Raw genomic sequence first — 15477 nt, forward strand, 5'->3', positions numbered from 1 at the left:
AGGTCCAGATTGAGGGGTCCACAATTTGTACCGACCCCATGAGTGGCTTTTAAAAATGGTCTCTGTTACTTTCGTTATATGGTAAAATAAGCTTAAATGAACAGAAAATTGAGGCTTAAAGAAAAATGTCAGAAACGTAAGCATGTATTTGTGCACGATGCAGTCGTTCCTTCAAGTGGCTGTTCCTTCCAGAGCTCAATTCACGATCGAGTGATCGAGCGAAACTGAAACCCGGGTACTGAAATAATTCATCAGAGGCTACCAATATTTGATAAAACTTCCTTTATTTGAGCTCAGTGAAACTATTATCTTTAACGTTTTTGCATTACTAACCTCGAAGGGTTGATACAGACCAGTTTGTTGTTTTCTTGGTCCTCTCTGGGTGTCTGTTCAACCAGCTGATTGAACTTCTGCTCGCTTACGATATAGCAAATCTCTTACGTGGAGGCCCGCAAAAAACTTGAGCTCGAAATTTGGTAGCTCACAGAAATTATCTTCCTCATCTCCGGAAGAATTATTAGATTTTTCCGTATTGTAGGAGAAAAAAATAAGAATTATGTTTCAAAAAGGGGTAAATTCGATGAGACAATTGCCAAGATAAAGTACAAGTAAACAAACTGACGTCAGCGTGCGACCCACGGGCAAATGGATCGCGCGTATGAGCCAATCAGAACGCACGCTTTGCTAAGGCTATGTTACCAAAACTGATATTACCGTGAATCCTCGAATTAGCGCCCGGGGCGCTTATTTCAAATTTAGAAGAAGACAGGGGGCGCTTATTTAATTTTTCCCAAATCGTGGCCTACATCATCTGCGCGTTAGCAACAATATAAGCTGTTTATCGACATAAAAAGCTGATCCTAAAGTTTAAATTGCGGCATCGTTTGTTGTTAACGTTTTCAACGTGCTCACTTAACGTGTTTACAAACTGAAACAATGTACAAATCTAATACTACGTCACGTAGTATGAGATCCTTTGTTGTCTCATTAATCGTCCACAAAATGGGAGGAGGGGAGGGGGGCGTTTATTTTAAATTTCGGCCGATAGGAGGGGCGCTTATTCGAGGTTGGAAGGGGGTGCTAATTCGAGGATTTACGGTAACTTGACCAGAATCGTTGAGGATCAATTCCTGCACTCAAATCTGAATGCATGGTTATTGGATACACGTGACCGAGAACAGTGGTGGTTCTCACCAATTCCTGGAGCTTATTTGAGAACCTCATGGATAAATGAGTTCATGTTTGTTTTGATCCTGTAGTAGATTAGAATGCAGTTTCGTTTTCTTCTGGAAGAACGCATCCTTCTTTATTTGCAACTTTTTCCAAAACAGCGACGTTCTCCTTGAGCTCCTCCATCAAAGGCAGCAAATTACTATATCCGGTGATGTTTGAATCTTCGTATGCAAGTCGCAAGGCTTTAATGCTATTTTCCATCTTCTGAATTGCAGTCTCCTCTTCTTGTTGTTTGCGTGGTCTCCTGATTTCTTGAAGTGCGTCTTCCATTTGCTTGATGAGAATCAATGGCTCGCAGTTCTGGATTTCTCGTTCATCGCGCTTTTGAGCTCCATCACATATCAGATTTAAAAGCTTGTCCACTGATGACTCGTATCTGGCAATGAGCACAGAGATTCCACCTTTTCCCCCCTGTGGTAAAGTAAAGTAAATGTTTCTCATGTGTGTTTGACTATTTCTATGTAAACTCACCTACTGCAGTTATCGATGTAAAATCACGTGTAGTAAGGGAACTGGAGATAATTTTAACGCCTTTAAAGTTACTTAGTCAAAGGTTTAATTCCAGGAAAAAATAAACAGAAGTCGCTTGATTAGTACCTTGTTACATCCCACACTTCCATTTTTATAATTACCCACTGCAATCCTCTCCAGTTACCAAGGTGTAAGTGAGATGGGCACATTACTTAGGGTAGGTATGATGCTACCACTGTATATGTATTTTCTTACTGATCTCCTTAAATTTATTCGCAACTACACTTGAGATAATTCAGGTATATGTCTTATATATTGAGAAAATACCTTTTTGGTGATCAATTGTTTGAATCTGATAAGCTGAAAAGTGGAAGTTGAGCTCTTGACGTGCGAACTATACAAACTTACGGCTCTAAAAGATATAGCATTGTCGGTGCTTCTAGTATATTCTCACCTTCAGTGAAGACATTTCAAATTCTTTGTTTGACTGGTCGTCATTTTTGTCGCCTTTTTCGAGCATTTGCTTGTCGAGGCTGTCTGCATTCCCTTGCGCATCTGCTTGTTGTTCTTGAGCAGTTTCCACAGCGGGATCAGCCACGCTTAAATGAGGTTGTGATGAATCGCCGATTGATGTAGCATAGTCGGTGGTATTTTCTGGAGCTGGACTTGCGTTGGTTATTCCTTCATCACTGGTGTCAAGTGCGGCGTTCTCCAACTGATAAACCACCTGTGATTAAAAATGGAAATAATGGAAAAATTATAATGTTGTTGATACCACTGCGAAAAGAAAAAACAGACTGTGTTGTTAAGGGTTGAATAAGTAAAGTCAAATTACATGGAAGAAAAGTTTTCTGTTCATGTTCATGATCATGTGCTAGTCATCGTTTATCTACTTTTCATGAGTGTCTCTTATCCCGTTCTCTCTGCAAAAAATGCCCCGAAAGCCTTGACAGACCTTTGCAAATGTTCACACCCGCATTTGGATCCAGACTCATCCTTTAAATTATGTGTAAAATATGTTTACCTCGGGGTTCACGGTTACGTCGTTCCCAGGCTGCTGTACCTCCATTTCTAGCTCAGTCTCTTTTTTCTTCTGGGCTTCCCGTCTTTTCTGTTCGACCCGATACTTTCCAAGGTGATGACGGATCAACAGTATAACAATGAACAGCAACACCAGAAGAGCGGCCCCACTAAAACCAAGTGTAAGAGCGAGCGGGAATGCCTTCGGCTCCGCTAAATATATATAAATACTAAATTCGATAAGATGGCCAGAGTTTAGACTACGAGTAGTCCCTCTTTCACTTAGTCCATCGAGCGTGATGCGAAAGAAAGTCGCGAGAAAAAAATGGCTGCGCGAAATCCTCGGGGCGAGAGGCGAGAAGCGCTTCGCCCCAAGGATTTCGCGCGGCTAATTTTTCTCGCGGTTTTCTTTCGCGTCACGCACGATGGACTAAGCGAAAGAGGGACTACTCGTAGTCTAGTCAGAGTTCATAACCATTAAGCTATATCGGATTATTCCATTAAATAATTTCTTTTTGGCGAGATTGTTCTAAACGCGTCACGTGACTGAATATGCTCTAGCCTGGAAAACTGGCGAGTAATATTTGAAGGGTAATAAACACAATAGCCTCTATTTGGCGCGAAAATATGCTCGGATATTTGCCCTTGGACATTATCTGTTAACGTACCTCAAAGTTCACAGTTTTCTGAGATAGTAGCTCGTGAAAAACTGTTCGCTTCTCGAAACAGATAACGTCCGTGGACAAATATCCGAGCTTATTTTCCCCAAATGGAGACTTGCTACAAGAAAAAGATCTCATCGATCACCCCCGCTATGGAGCTGGTAAGCACCTTTCAAGAACGCGTACCTGCAATCTGGAGGTAACTTGCACTTCATAATCTCATTTCGTTTATCGCATTTAGGTTTCGAGGGCACAAATCTAGTTTCCCTACCACCCCCCGAACCCCCTCTCCCCCAACCCTGCACGGACGCACCCACGACCTGTCGTAAGCATCTGCTTTAAATGCCAGCGTATCAATTTACCTAGATATCCTAAATGACGTACATTCATCCCCATTGAACAAAAAAGTGCAGTGGATAGTTAGACTTACCTTCACAAGTGCTTTTTCCTGGACATAAGGTAGTTCTGGCTTTATACTTGTCGTGGCCTCCAAGTGGCACATTATTTATGGAAGGGTAAAAGTAGATCAATTCCTTTTCCGCGCCTGTGCAGCTAAGAATATAAACATCTCCATCTACGTTAGACCGCAGAGTCGTAGAACACTCAAGAAACCTCATGGACCGCAGTGTATCTTGCGGAGTATACTGAACCGATATTTTTGCATTTTTCTTGCTATCTTTTTCGATGACTCTGATGTAATTTCTGAAACGGTCTCTTAGGACCACCATGAAAGTAAACGCTCCTTTTCTAGTGCTATCTTTTTCCACATCCTCGACAGAACTTTTTATGGCATCAATTGGATCTAAACGCAAATCATAATCGATTAGTGTCTGACGCTTTCGATACTGATGAGACTTCATTTCATCAGTGGCGATCCGTAAGGACCTTCTAGTTAGTACAGGTGATCGAATAAATGCTGTGTAAAGCAGGATTTACGACGCCAGTCTATGAATAATGTTAGAAAATTATCCCAACTTAAACGAGCCTTTAGGTGATTGCAATATGAAAGAATTTTCAAATATCACGAATACTTTAGATCGTCAATGACCGAGCTTTCATACAATTAGTCATTTATTATGTGATTGAGAAAAGTTGCGAACGTTCCCACATAAATTTGCACGATTAATTAATGATAAATTTGACTGATCTCAGCCAATCACAATGAAGTAATTTTCACAGTCCTTTTTGCTTTCTACACTTTGGGTATGAACAGCAGTTGTCAGTATTTCTCTTAAATTATTCTTCACGAGTCGGGGTGGGGGGAGCAGTTTTTAAAGAAGCCTTTTTCAAACTTCAGGTTGGGCAGGCTGTCGATATTTTGGCTGGTTCACTTGCAAGTCAGTTTCTTCTCCGTTCTTGCTGTACAGCAAGGTTTTGGCAATTGCCTACCTCTCTCACCCCTTTAAAAATATAAAAGACTGATGTAGCATGTGAACAAGAACGAAATGTATGACAAGGATGACAAATAAAGTTCAAGGGGCGGATGAAAGATGGCCCCTGCTGAGCTAATCTTAAATATGACTTTGAAAGTCCCTCCTGGCAAAGAATTTACAACTCCCGGAGTTGGACCACCAGGGACTACCCTAAGAGAAAGAAAGATTTGACGCAAATATTAGGTTTCCTACATTGAATTTGAGCCTTCAACCCCTCACAGGACGATATGTGCCTTCAAAAACAGTAATCAATCAGAATCACGCTTGCTCCACCCAGCATCTATTAGGATTCATTATACTTCAACACTACTACTGTCACTTACACTGAATAAGAATCTTCCTGTCAGCCCACTGAACCAGTCTATTGCTCAAAGTGACGCCAACTCGGAGTCGAGTGCTGGGTGGAAATTCAGGCACATAGCAAGAGACAATGGAATCCTTACAGATCCCCTGCTGGGTCTTTTTCGTTCCATTGGCCGTCTGAAATCTCACGTAATACTGCATCCATTTTTTGCAAGAGATACCGCTGACAGTCAAAAAGATGTTTTGGGCTGGTGAGACAACTGATGGAGTAATGTTTGATACTTTGAAGGGCTCTGGAAAAGAAACGTTAAAATACATCTGCAAATTATAATGAAATAGCTCACAATTTACTAGGCTTATCATATGTCATTCACAGACACTTAATTTAGTCAAAAGATCTACCAGCTTCTAAGGGCCCAGGGGAAACAATGGTTTAGTTCTTTGTGCATGGAAATCAGACGAAACTTAAAGGATATGACACTGACGATCAGCTGTTAAGTAATTTTCAGACCTCCCTTCAGGGACCTAATTATAGTTTTTAAATCAAAGGCTCCTATGAGCCAACCTGATGAGTAGGAAAGGCACAAAGGAATGCCTTGAAGCTGTGCAGATAGAGTGTATAGCTGGTTTTCACATGGCGTCACTGAAATTCGAACTACAAAACTATTGATCTTCCTGAGATTTTACTTAAATGATGTATAAGAGCAGCTGAAAACTAATATTCATACAAATTTTCGCTCCGAATGGGTTTTTGGTTTTGTGATACACTACGCTTGAATTTCTAAGCTTTTGCGTGACGCGGCATTTACGTGACGGCCTAGAGAGCTGTCATGATGGTTAAAAACGTGTCTTATTTCGGGGAAATTGGCTATCTGAACAGTTCATGTCTTAGAAAAAGTATTATTTTAATGTTTTAGAGTTTCTCGAGGGATAAATTCTCGTTTTTGTAGCAAAACTCAGTGACAGATATTTCTGTTGGTTTCCGGCCGCCATGTTGGTGCCCATACGGACGGGCACCAGCATGGCGTCTCCATACAAATCTCTATAATTTTGGGTAAAAAATTTCTCCGCATATCTCGCATAAGAAAAATTGCTGTGACCAGAATTTTGGCGAGTGTCTTTGTATATTTACTTTCTTTCATTTCCCAGATTCTGGACTTTATCTATTGACCGGTTTTGATTTTTATTTTATCTATTTTGAACTGCGTGACACTGAAAACCAGCAATACAAGATCACCGCATAAGAGGTAAGAAGTACAAAATTTGTGCTCAGTTGTGCACAATAGCTAACTCAAAAGAAATCTAAACAGATCTAGCTCTCAGAATCACGTGTGTACTAAATTCCCTTTCATGTTACAATGAACCTTTCATGTTGACACTGAAAATTATGGCAGGTTTAAAGATATGCAGGTGGCTGAAATAACAAAGGCCTTCTTTAAGACTCAAGGAAATTAGTTGAAATTGCAACAAAATATAAGTCTGAAATGATATTTAACAAATAAAGAAGCCTAAGCTGTGTATTATACTGTGATAAAACACGACGAGCATTTGAGAACATGAGGGAAATGTAGAAAACACGAGCCGCGGGCGAGTGTTTTCTACGTTTCGCGAGCGTTCTCAAATGTCCGGAGTGTTTTATCACAGTGTAATACATGGCTTAGGCTTCTGCATTTGCTTTATGATATAGAGGTAATGTGGTGAAAAACAATAAAACACGCTTTTTCTGTGTCTTATACTCTGATAAAACATGAGTTTTTGACCAATTAGAGCGCGCGCAGCCTGTCCTAGCTATATTATAAATCTGAATAAAAAGACCTAGTACCAAATTTATTACATGGATGTTCAGTTGCCTTAAGTTCATCTGTAGCTAATTTATTTCTATGCTGATGTGATTCAATATTGCTGTTAATCTTGAGTTGATAAAACATTGGATTGTAGTGAAGTAAAAACAGGATTACAGCCGAGTAGATTGAACAACAACAACAAAAGAGCGTCTGATAAATAAAGCAGTCAAGTAAATCTAGTGAAATGGTTTAAGTACTTAGTAATCACCCTGTTTCAGTTCAAACCTCCAAAAGATTTCATTTTGTTACAAATTCCACAAACACCTCAACCAAAAGATGGGAAACATACATGAGATAAATGAAATAAAAGCGTAAGAATTGGTGAGTGCCCCCGTCGAATATTGAAACAATCTTGCAAAGTTGACTCTAATTTCAGACTGCATTCAAAGAAAGCAAAAACAGTATTTACACAAGTAATTTATTGACACAACTTTTGTCCCTAGCGCTAACATAAAATGTATCTTTCGAATATTTTTTGACCAAGGAAAACACAGCAATCTATGGTGATGATAAAAAGCGATTGCAACTCCGCTTGAGGATAATCTAAAAACATCTGTTTCATGTTGAATCAGACAATTTCCGACTAAAAGTGCATTACTTAAATCGAATGTCACTTGATTTGTCTGTTTGTTTTTATTGCGGCGCGTGCGGCCGCTAAACTATAAGAGGCCACCGTAAAACTGTAAAGCCGTTTCACCGTCTTCTATCAAGAGTTGCACAAGCTTGTTTCAAAGCCAGCCACATTTAAGGTGAAATGTAGTTATTGTGACAATACGCGTTATTGTAGGTTGTTTTGCAAAGTCTTCCTATTTGGTTTCATTATATTATATAAACAAATGAATCTTAGCTAAACTATAACAACTATTTATACCCACCATGAAAGTAGAGAGGCTTTTTTGCCTTAAACAGCCTGCCATCGACATCAAGATGAACAGACACTCTGTCGATATTTCTCATCGGAGGCGTGTCACAAAAGATAAAATCATCTTCAACTCTGGCCGGCACGGAGATGTCTTTGAATCGACATTGAATACTTCCGTTTGACGTCACATTCAGTTCTCCGTTGGTTTTGAGTGTCAGGGTTGTGGTTGCTCTTACAGGAACAACTGCTGGCTGGAACGCTTGTATTTCTAACTGTGAAGCTGGAAAGTGAAACAACGGCTTTAGCATGAATTTACTAGGGAAATTAATACATTTCCAACAATATAAAAAAAAAAATGAAATAGAACTAAATAAAATAAAGTAGTGCAGAGAACCTCATTCGGAAAAAATATGAAAATTATACCAATTTTATATTTATTGAAAAAAAATCAATGGAAAGAAATCGTCGCCTGGTCTAAATATCTTTTTTTAACTACTTTATATACTGTGTTTTTCTGTAATTGTGCAAAATCTGCAAAGGTGTAAATACCAACTTATGTGGAAGTAATTAAAATCAGTTTCTGAGGGTACTCTAGCGATCTGCACTGTATACAAAAGGTGGACTTCCTTGGGTGAGAGGTGTAGAACAGTATACAAGTTCATCCAAGTCAAATGTGCTTTGAGGATTAAAAGCAATCCAACAACACGATTTATGAAAACCTATGCGAACCGCGTACTGTAGCTATCACTTAACTCAACAGCGAATGTAAGTGTTGTCGTTTCAACTCAGCCATGTGCCCGTCAAACCCCGCGGTTTTGATTGGTTGATTCAAGTAATTGTTAACCTCCGGGCACTTTGTCACACAATCTGAACTTGTTGACAATAGTGTTGTCAAGACAACGCACATCACTTAAAGAGGAGTGTTGTGAAATAAAACACGTACTACAAAAATCTTTATTACACCTTGCCAAAAAACAAACAAACAAAAAAACGTTTCAATTCTTACAAAAAAAAAAGCTTCTGCAAGATGAAGACGACGACAAATTGCAGCCTATTTATACTGTGGACTGCAAAACAATCTCTGAGCTCGGACAACGGGATCTCCGGGCAAAGGGTGAGTCAGCAAGCAAATGCGTTTGTCAGCTTATGGCTTTGCATAAGAGGTGCACAATGTCTATTAGCCTGTGAGCCAGCTCTCTTAGTTTGGGCCGGGGACTCAGGCGGCGAGACAAGCCCCCCAATGTCGTTCGTTCCGCGTGAAAACACTAGAGCCTCGCAAGCTACATATCTATTTGTCAGAATGGTTGCTTCCCAGATTTATGTCACAAATGCATAGCATGATCATTCATAAACGGAAAGCCAACCCCGGTGCAAATTCAAGACTGAGACTCCTCTCTTTCGTTTGGGAATGAACGCGGTGCGTAGTTGTAAACCCGGGGAGTAATCCCAGAAAAGTTGGGTGGGGTTGTGCGGCCCGCTTCCAAAAACCGTTACCCTATTTATGACCAAAATCTGCGATATTCCCTACCCTATTTGTGACCTGACCAATTATTCGATACCCTATACCTCACCTTTAAATCAAAACCCTGTTTCAGACCTGCGTTATAATAAGTTCCCTATTTCAGACAAATGTTGAAATACCGTAAACATAATTTGTGATGGGCTTTTGTTAATTTTCTTTTCGATAATGATGAAAAAGTGGCTTCTTCTTAAAAACATACCCATATCAAGGCTAGAGTGCAAAAACCATACCTTATTTATTACCAAAATGGCCAAAATAGGCTAAAATCGATATCCTATTTATGACCAAAACGGCTGAAAAACCATACCCTTTGGGGCCGCACATACCTATATAGCTCATGTAAGGGAGTACCCCCTTCCCCCCCCCCCCGCTCCCCCTCCCGGGTTGTAAACAATGTTGCAAAGTACATTCGGCGCCACAGATTGCATCAGGAAATTAAAATCTGAATTCTTGAAGTGTATCGATCAGTCTAGCCCTTAGTTTTTGACAATGTTCATCTCCGGATGAACATGAAACCATACCAGGGATTTGATTATTATTTCGAGTTTGCCCTTGAATGCGAGAAGGAACCAAGAATATACCCAACTAGCCATCATTACAGGTCACTTAAAACTTGCTTTGCCGCATACTTTTTTCTTTTGTAAAACTATTGATTCTAAATTCTGTTTGTCATGAGTATGGCGAAAAGTGTTCACGGAAATATTTTGAAGTCTGAATGCTGATATCTTTTTGGACCTTCGTTTGAGTGTTTTACACGGCTAGCGTTAGAAATGTCGTTTGAACTGAACTTGCCATCTTCTTCAATCTTTGAAGCGCTTAACGGGTTCTGATTGTCTGCGAAAGAAACTCTCGGCTGGGATCATTTAGTCGGCATGTTACTGAAACTAATCAGAGAAAAAAGGTATGTGACGGAGTTATTATCCATGAAGTTCCTTTTTTTAGGAACTGAGGAGAAGACATTTTCAAAGATCTCGCCATTGTTTTTAAGGTTGCTCTTCAGGTTTCTCTGAGATTACATGACCGAGTCTACAAACGAGACAAGCTCACCTTTAGTGGAGCGGCACAGCATCATCGCTCCAAGAAGAAACAATGGAATTTCTCCCGCACTTATCATCACTGCCCCTTGCATTTAACCGTGAATGTCGATCGCCTAAAAAATAATTCACGCAGTCACTGGGTGTAAACGTTAAACCACTTCTGGACTATACAAGTCTTAATGACAGACTGAAATAAGCACACCAAAAACGTTCTCACCTTTAGATGAAAGCAGCAGCGCGTATCGATTGCTAACTCAACCGCAACAACCCAGTACAAACTTCTAGATTGAAACTGAACAACTTCTGAATTTCAAAATGCTTCAAATCCTCACAAGAAATGGTTTCAATTTTCACAAACACTTCCCAGTGCAAATTCCTCATTCATCACTTGGCAACAGATAATAAAGGGGCATTAATTGTCCTTGCTTTAAGTCTGACCTTTGGTCCCTTATTAGCCCAAATAACAATACAAGGTATGATAAATATCTTAGGAATACATAGCACTATCAGCTAGGCACTGGGCTAAGTCTTACTGAAAAGCTTCATCATACTTTAAGTTTGATCTTTTGGCCCCTTTTCAGCACAAATAACGGTATTCGATACGATAAATATCTCAATTAAGTAAGCCTTCGTAGCACTGGAATGGTTCCAATCACGAGATTACTTTGCCATCACGCAGATATATACTGAACTGATAGTTACTTACTAGATTAAGTCTTACTGACGCGCTTCATCGTTTAATGTTAAATCGTTGTTTTGAGGCCTGTAGAACTCATTTCGTCGGAAATCTAATAAAGAGAATCTCACATTTCCAAAGTGTGCCCCAGATGTACCGTAAGTCATCCAAGCTGGCTCTTTCTTTTGAGCACTCGCTCTCTGACCTCTTTTAAGCAAACTAATAAAGACCTTAACGTTTCCTGCAATCAAATGCGGTGGACTTCTTACCTCATCAGCGCTATAAACTGGTTGTAATTTGCGGAATGCCGTTATCCGTTACCTGAGTGGAGAAAAATGGCACTTGGACCATAAATAGAATTTCGTGATACCTTGTTATTTGTGCTGAGAAGGGGCCAAAAGTCAGACTCCAAGCAAAACAGTTAATGGCCCTTTTTTAACTGTTGCCCCCCCAGGTGATAGATAAGTAAATTCCACTGCCGTAGATTGTTCATCAGTTGTTTCTACATTGGCACTACAGTAAAAGCAGACTATACTGAGCATTACCGCTAACATCATTCATCTGTCAGGTAAAAGCACCTTTTATACTGAAAGCGTGTATCCGTGTCATTGTAGTTTTCATCATGACAGTTTTTCTTTATAATTTACAGATCTTGCTCATTCATTGATGTATGCGGGCTGCGAGGTGCGTTGAGGATGGCTGCTCGGATTCAAGCACTAGTATTCTTGGTTAGTGGTCGCATTACATTAAGTACCTTATTCCGCCGAAAACATTTTTCATAGTTTCTACAAATGTAATACAAATCAACTTCAAGAGCATTACAAAGTTCTCAATGCATTCATGGAATTGCCAGGGGAAGTCCTTTAGTGAGTGCTACGCACCTAGTAGATATCATGATTTTCACAAGTTTAATTAACGGAATGAGCATGAGCAATGTTAGGAGAATGTAGCGCGTCCAACTGCTTACCTTTCGACGCTTTTTTTAGCTGCATCTCAAACCGTTACTTTACATGCATTCAAGGGTTTTATCAAGTTACTGGTCTCAATTTGAATGAGTGTTCTCGCTATACCAGAGGTGGAATAAAAAGCTTGTCGATTCTAGTCATAAAGCTGCGGCTTGTTATATTGGGATTTGTAAACCGCCTCGAGCCCAGTCACCCAGTCTTATGGCAGTGCTGGCAAAAGGTTTATGCGAGACACGTAATGAGAGGAAGAATTAGTCTGTAGCGCTTGAAAACATTAAAACAAATGCGTTATTCGTGAACTCGTGAAAAAAAAACTTTGTTAAAGTAGCTATAAGTGTTTTTGAGTTGTGATTACAACGCTCGCTTTGCTACATTCATATGGTGTAAACAAGTTCTCACTGTCAGTGTGGATCTCGGATCTTCCGTGTTGTGTGCGCGATGGACTGCGCGACAAACTACATATTTTTTTCTGTAAACTAAAGAGACAGTTTGCAATTTCTACGTACTGACGTACACGTTACGTACGTAACAACATGTACATAAGTTGTTGTACATTTCAATGCCATTATTGCGATCAAAAAGTAACAGCAGGTTTTTTTTCTGGATTTGCTTTTTGTTCTTTTGTTTGCGATTCCACGTATTTCAATTTATTCGTGTTATGAAGTTATTCTAGGTAACACATATCGCACAAAACCTGTATATTAATTTGTATATTCAAATTCATTCTAGTTGTAACTGACGATGACAGAGGTTTACTGTCGAAACCTGTATTTGAGTACGAAAAGCGTTGTCTTTTTTAAACTTTATTAGTAGCCTGCTGCTGACAAGACCGAATGGCAAGAAGATAGTAATACTTAAGATTTTTTTCCTTGCATGTTCTCGCCACTATTGTTTTCATTCACTGAACTTCGATTTATTAATTCTTTGCGTTTTTTTATGCGATAAAATATGCGCCTGTTTTTACAGGATTTTTTTCACACAGATTTTATGATACTGTTTTTGTTGTCAGCTTAGTTTTTTTATAGAATACTAGTGGTATCTTACATAACTTTTATCCAATTTGTCTACATGCATATCTTAAGGAATTAAACGAAGAAAAATAAAACTGGTTTCACACAATCGCAGGATTGCTCGATACAAATACATTCATAGAGAAAAACGAATTACGTATCACTGTAAAGACATGATTGATCATCGCAGTTATATACACCACAGTTGTGAAAAAAAATTCAGGCTTGAACGGGATTCGAACCCGTGACATTAGTACGTTGCTCTACCAACTGAGCTCTCAAACCATCTGGGAGCTGGTCACCTTGTGAGTTCGTACTATACCTTGGGAAGATGGGAAGAATCCAAGTAAATACTGTAAAAGACTATATATTTAAACTGTGGAGTTCAAATAAATGGTCTTTCATATATTCACGTGCATTACGTATCACTGATTGTTTATGATAAGATTTGCTATAAAATCGAACATCGAAATTTCCCCTATGTGATAAGGTTTTTGTTGTATAATAATGTTTACAGCATGCAAGAGAGTGAAGTTGAGTTTTCTGACAAAATACTTTACTACTGTTTTATTAGTCTTTCTGTCAAACATTATTTCGATCTGCGGAAAACATAGTACAGTTTTGAGGAGTGTGGATTTTTCAATCGTTCATGTTGCAATATATCTCCAGAAAGCACATTGTTTTCTCACAGAGGACCAGGTCTTTTTTTGTTAACTATATATTATTCTATAAGTAAAAGTGTGAAATAAAATTTTCTCAGCCTGTTGTCCTTGTATATGGTTTTCATTTCAATTTTGTGCGCGCCTTAAGTTTGATTATGTCATACATTATTGATTAGATTCATTTTAAGGAGATTTATGTAGGTTTGTGATGAAAACGGAAAGGAAATCTGTTTTATCTAGTTGGGGTTCTTTTGCCTTCTCGAGAAGTCTTTGGGGGTTGAAAAATAATTTGAAAACAATATTTCTCTGTAAATTATACGTACGAAATAAAGTCTCTGAAGTCTGCGTCTTTTTTATCGCAGAAAACAAATTCCTGCTATAGAAAATCTTTGTAGGCTGTCATAAAAACAGGAAATGCTAATGGATTTCTTTGAAAAACTGGGGTGAATGGTTCTCTGCAAGAAACTTTCTTTCATAATTACACCTCAACAAAAAATTTTGGCCGCCAAATTTGTCCAGGAAGTATAGCTGGGAATAGCCTTCTTGGATTTCTTGGGTATTTGTTCTTCAAATATTGCAACATTTCAACAGTTCTAGACATGGACGACGGTTTGCAATTTCTGCAAGCTGTGTTTTCCTTAATGTTGCTTTTCATCATAATTATGTTAACGACCCAAGAACTTTAACAGGTTTTTTCATGCCACTGGAATCAAGCAAAGGGTTTTTCTTAACATGTACAATACCTGCAAGGTCCAGGTTAGAGAGTTCTGGCTTTCGACGGGTTTAGTCTTAAGCCGGGTTACCAAAGTTGTTAGCAAATTGGTGGCTCTCTTGGATGAATTTATATTGCTGTGTACGTGGCTCAAAACTGTTTGGAGCACTTTCCAAGACGTAGGTTTTGATCATCGCGCAGAATGCCGCGACACATCCGGGACTTAAATGTAGAGTGCGCGCGAAATTCAAATTCAATTAGGCTGCCGATGGTTAAACAATGAAGAAAATGACCAGAAAATGGCGGACTACGCATACTTGTTTAGAGTTTACATGCTTCATACTTGTGTTTCGTAGTGGTTATCATATGGCTTTTGTAGATGAGACATTGATGGAATAAAGGAGACATTTTTTGAAATGTTACGAAACGTGAATTTAGTCGTTTTCTTTTCCTGAATTTGGTCCATTTGGGGGAAAATATTTTATGAGGAAATATTTGGAGGAGGAATTTTACTCCTTCAAAGTGCCCTTCTTAACGGTTATCATACAGCCTTGAACGTATGTTGTTCAAGGAAGCTTTATGCCAAGTTTTAACGGAAAATGATGTTTCGAAGTGGTCGTTCTGTCCAACTTTCGAACACTCCTAACGATCTTTCAGCCTTCGTTCGCCTCGGAGACTAGAAGAACAATAGAGCGAAACTCTTTTGAATTTCCCGGTAGAATATTAATATATGCCAAGCTCCACCTCCACAAACAATAGGACACACGCCGACGCTATAAGGCATTGAAATTGAGAGGTGATAAAATGTATCAATTAACCATCGTATTTAAAGTAACGCTTTGCGCGAGTTGCAATAAACGCAAATTTTCAGCCTGTCATCTGTGCAAGAAATGCAGCGCGTTGATCGGGAGCTCTTTTTAGAGCTCATTGAATCCACGGTCAACCCGGCCTTCTTGCACATGTCCACTCCACTAAAAGGCTACGACCCAATGTTTTATCTCCAAATAAACGGCGAGGCTCTCTGGCAGTGGCACGTTGTCAAGAAACAAAAACAAATGTTTGAAG

The 15477-nt window shown here is 39.2% G+C and overlaps 2 protein-coding genes across 5 annotated transcripts in view; one reads left to right on the forward strand and one right to left on the reverse strand.

Annotated features, from left to right (window-relative positions):
- Positions 1 to 267: 267 nt before the first annotated feature.
- Positions 268 to 11392, reverse strand: LOC110055055 (uncharacterized). 4 transcript variants are annotated; one of them, XM_089285979.1, is made up of 8 exons: positions 11333 to 11392; positions 10398 to 10500; positions 7842 to 8108; positions 5143 to 5415; positions 3817 to 4188; positions 2729 to 2937; positions 2159 to 2431; positions 268 to 1644 (listed from the first exon to the last, which is right to left on the reverse strand). In XM_089285979.1, the coding sequence occupies exons 2-8, from the start codon at positions 10477 to 10479 to the stop codon at positions 1264 to 1266; spliced, it is 1857 nt and encodes a 618-aa protein (XP_089142105.1). In that variant the 5' UTR covers positions 10480 to 10500; positions 11333 to 11392; the 3' UTR covers positions 268 to 1263. The 4 variants fall into 4 exon arrangements, with proteins under 4 accessions (XP_089142105.1, XP_089142106.1, XP_089142104.1 ...); XM_089285980.1 differs by lacking the exon at positions 11333 to 11392 and adding an exon at positions 11094 to 11168; XM_089285978.1 differs by lacking the exon at positions 11333 to 11392 and adding an exon at positions 10605 to 10769.
- A 129-nt stretch (positions 11393 to 11521) lies between these two features.
- The window catches only part of LOC110055038 (uncharacterized), a 28286-nt gene continuing 24330 nt past the window's right edge, over positions 11522 to 15477 (forward strand). Inside the window, exons 1-2 of the mRNA XM_089285961.1 lie at positions 11522 to 11631; positions 11713 to 11791. Coding sequence (XP_089142087.1) covers positions 11759 to 11791 — 33 coding nt within the window. The 5' untranslated portion in view covers positions 11522 to 11631; positions 11713 to 11758. The remainder of the gene's footprint in view (positions 11632 to 11712; positions 11792 to 15477) is intronic.

This window comes from Orbicella faveolata, unplaced genomic scaffold (assembly GCF_042242905.1).
Source record: "Orbicella faveolata isolate gen_17 unplaced genomic scaffold, um_ofav_v1 contig_13, whole genome shotgun sequence".
Taxonomy (NCBI): domain Eukaryota; kingdom Metazoa; phylum Cnidaria; class Anthozoa; order Scleractinia; family Merulinidae; genus Orbicella; species Orbicella faveolata.

Coding starts and splice junctions, on each gene's coding strand:
- LOC110055055 (XM_089285979.1), bottom strand. CDS start 10,479: ATGCAAGGGGCAGTGATGATAAGTGCGGGAGAAATTCCATTGTTTCTT. Junction 4,189..5,142: donor CAGGAAGATTCTTATTCAGT/GTAAGTGACAGT, acceptor ATTTGCGTTTAG/ATCCAATTGATGCCATAAAA. Junction 2,432..2,728: donor ACGTAACCGTGAACCCCGAG/GTAAACATATTT, acceptor TTTTAATCACAG/GTGGTTTATCAGTTGGAGAA.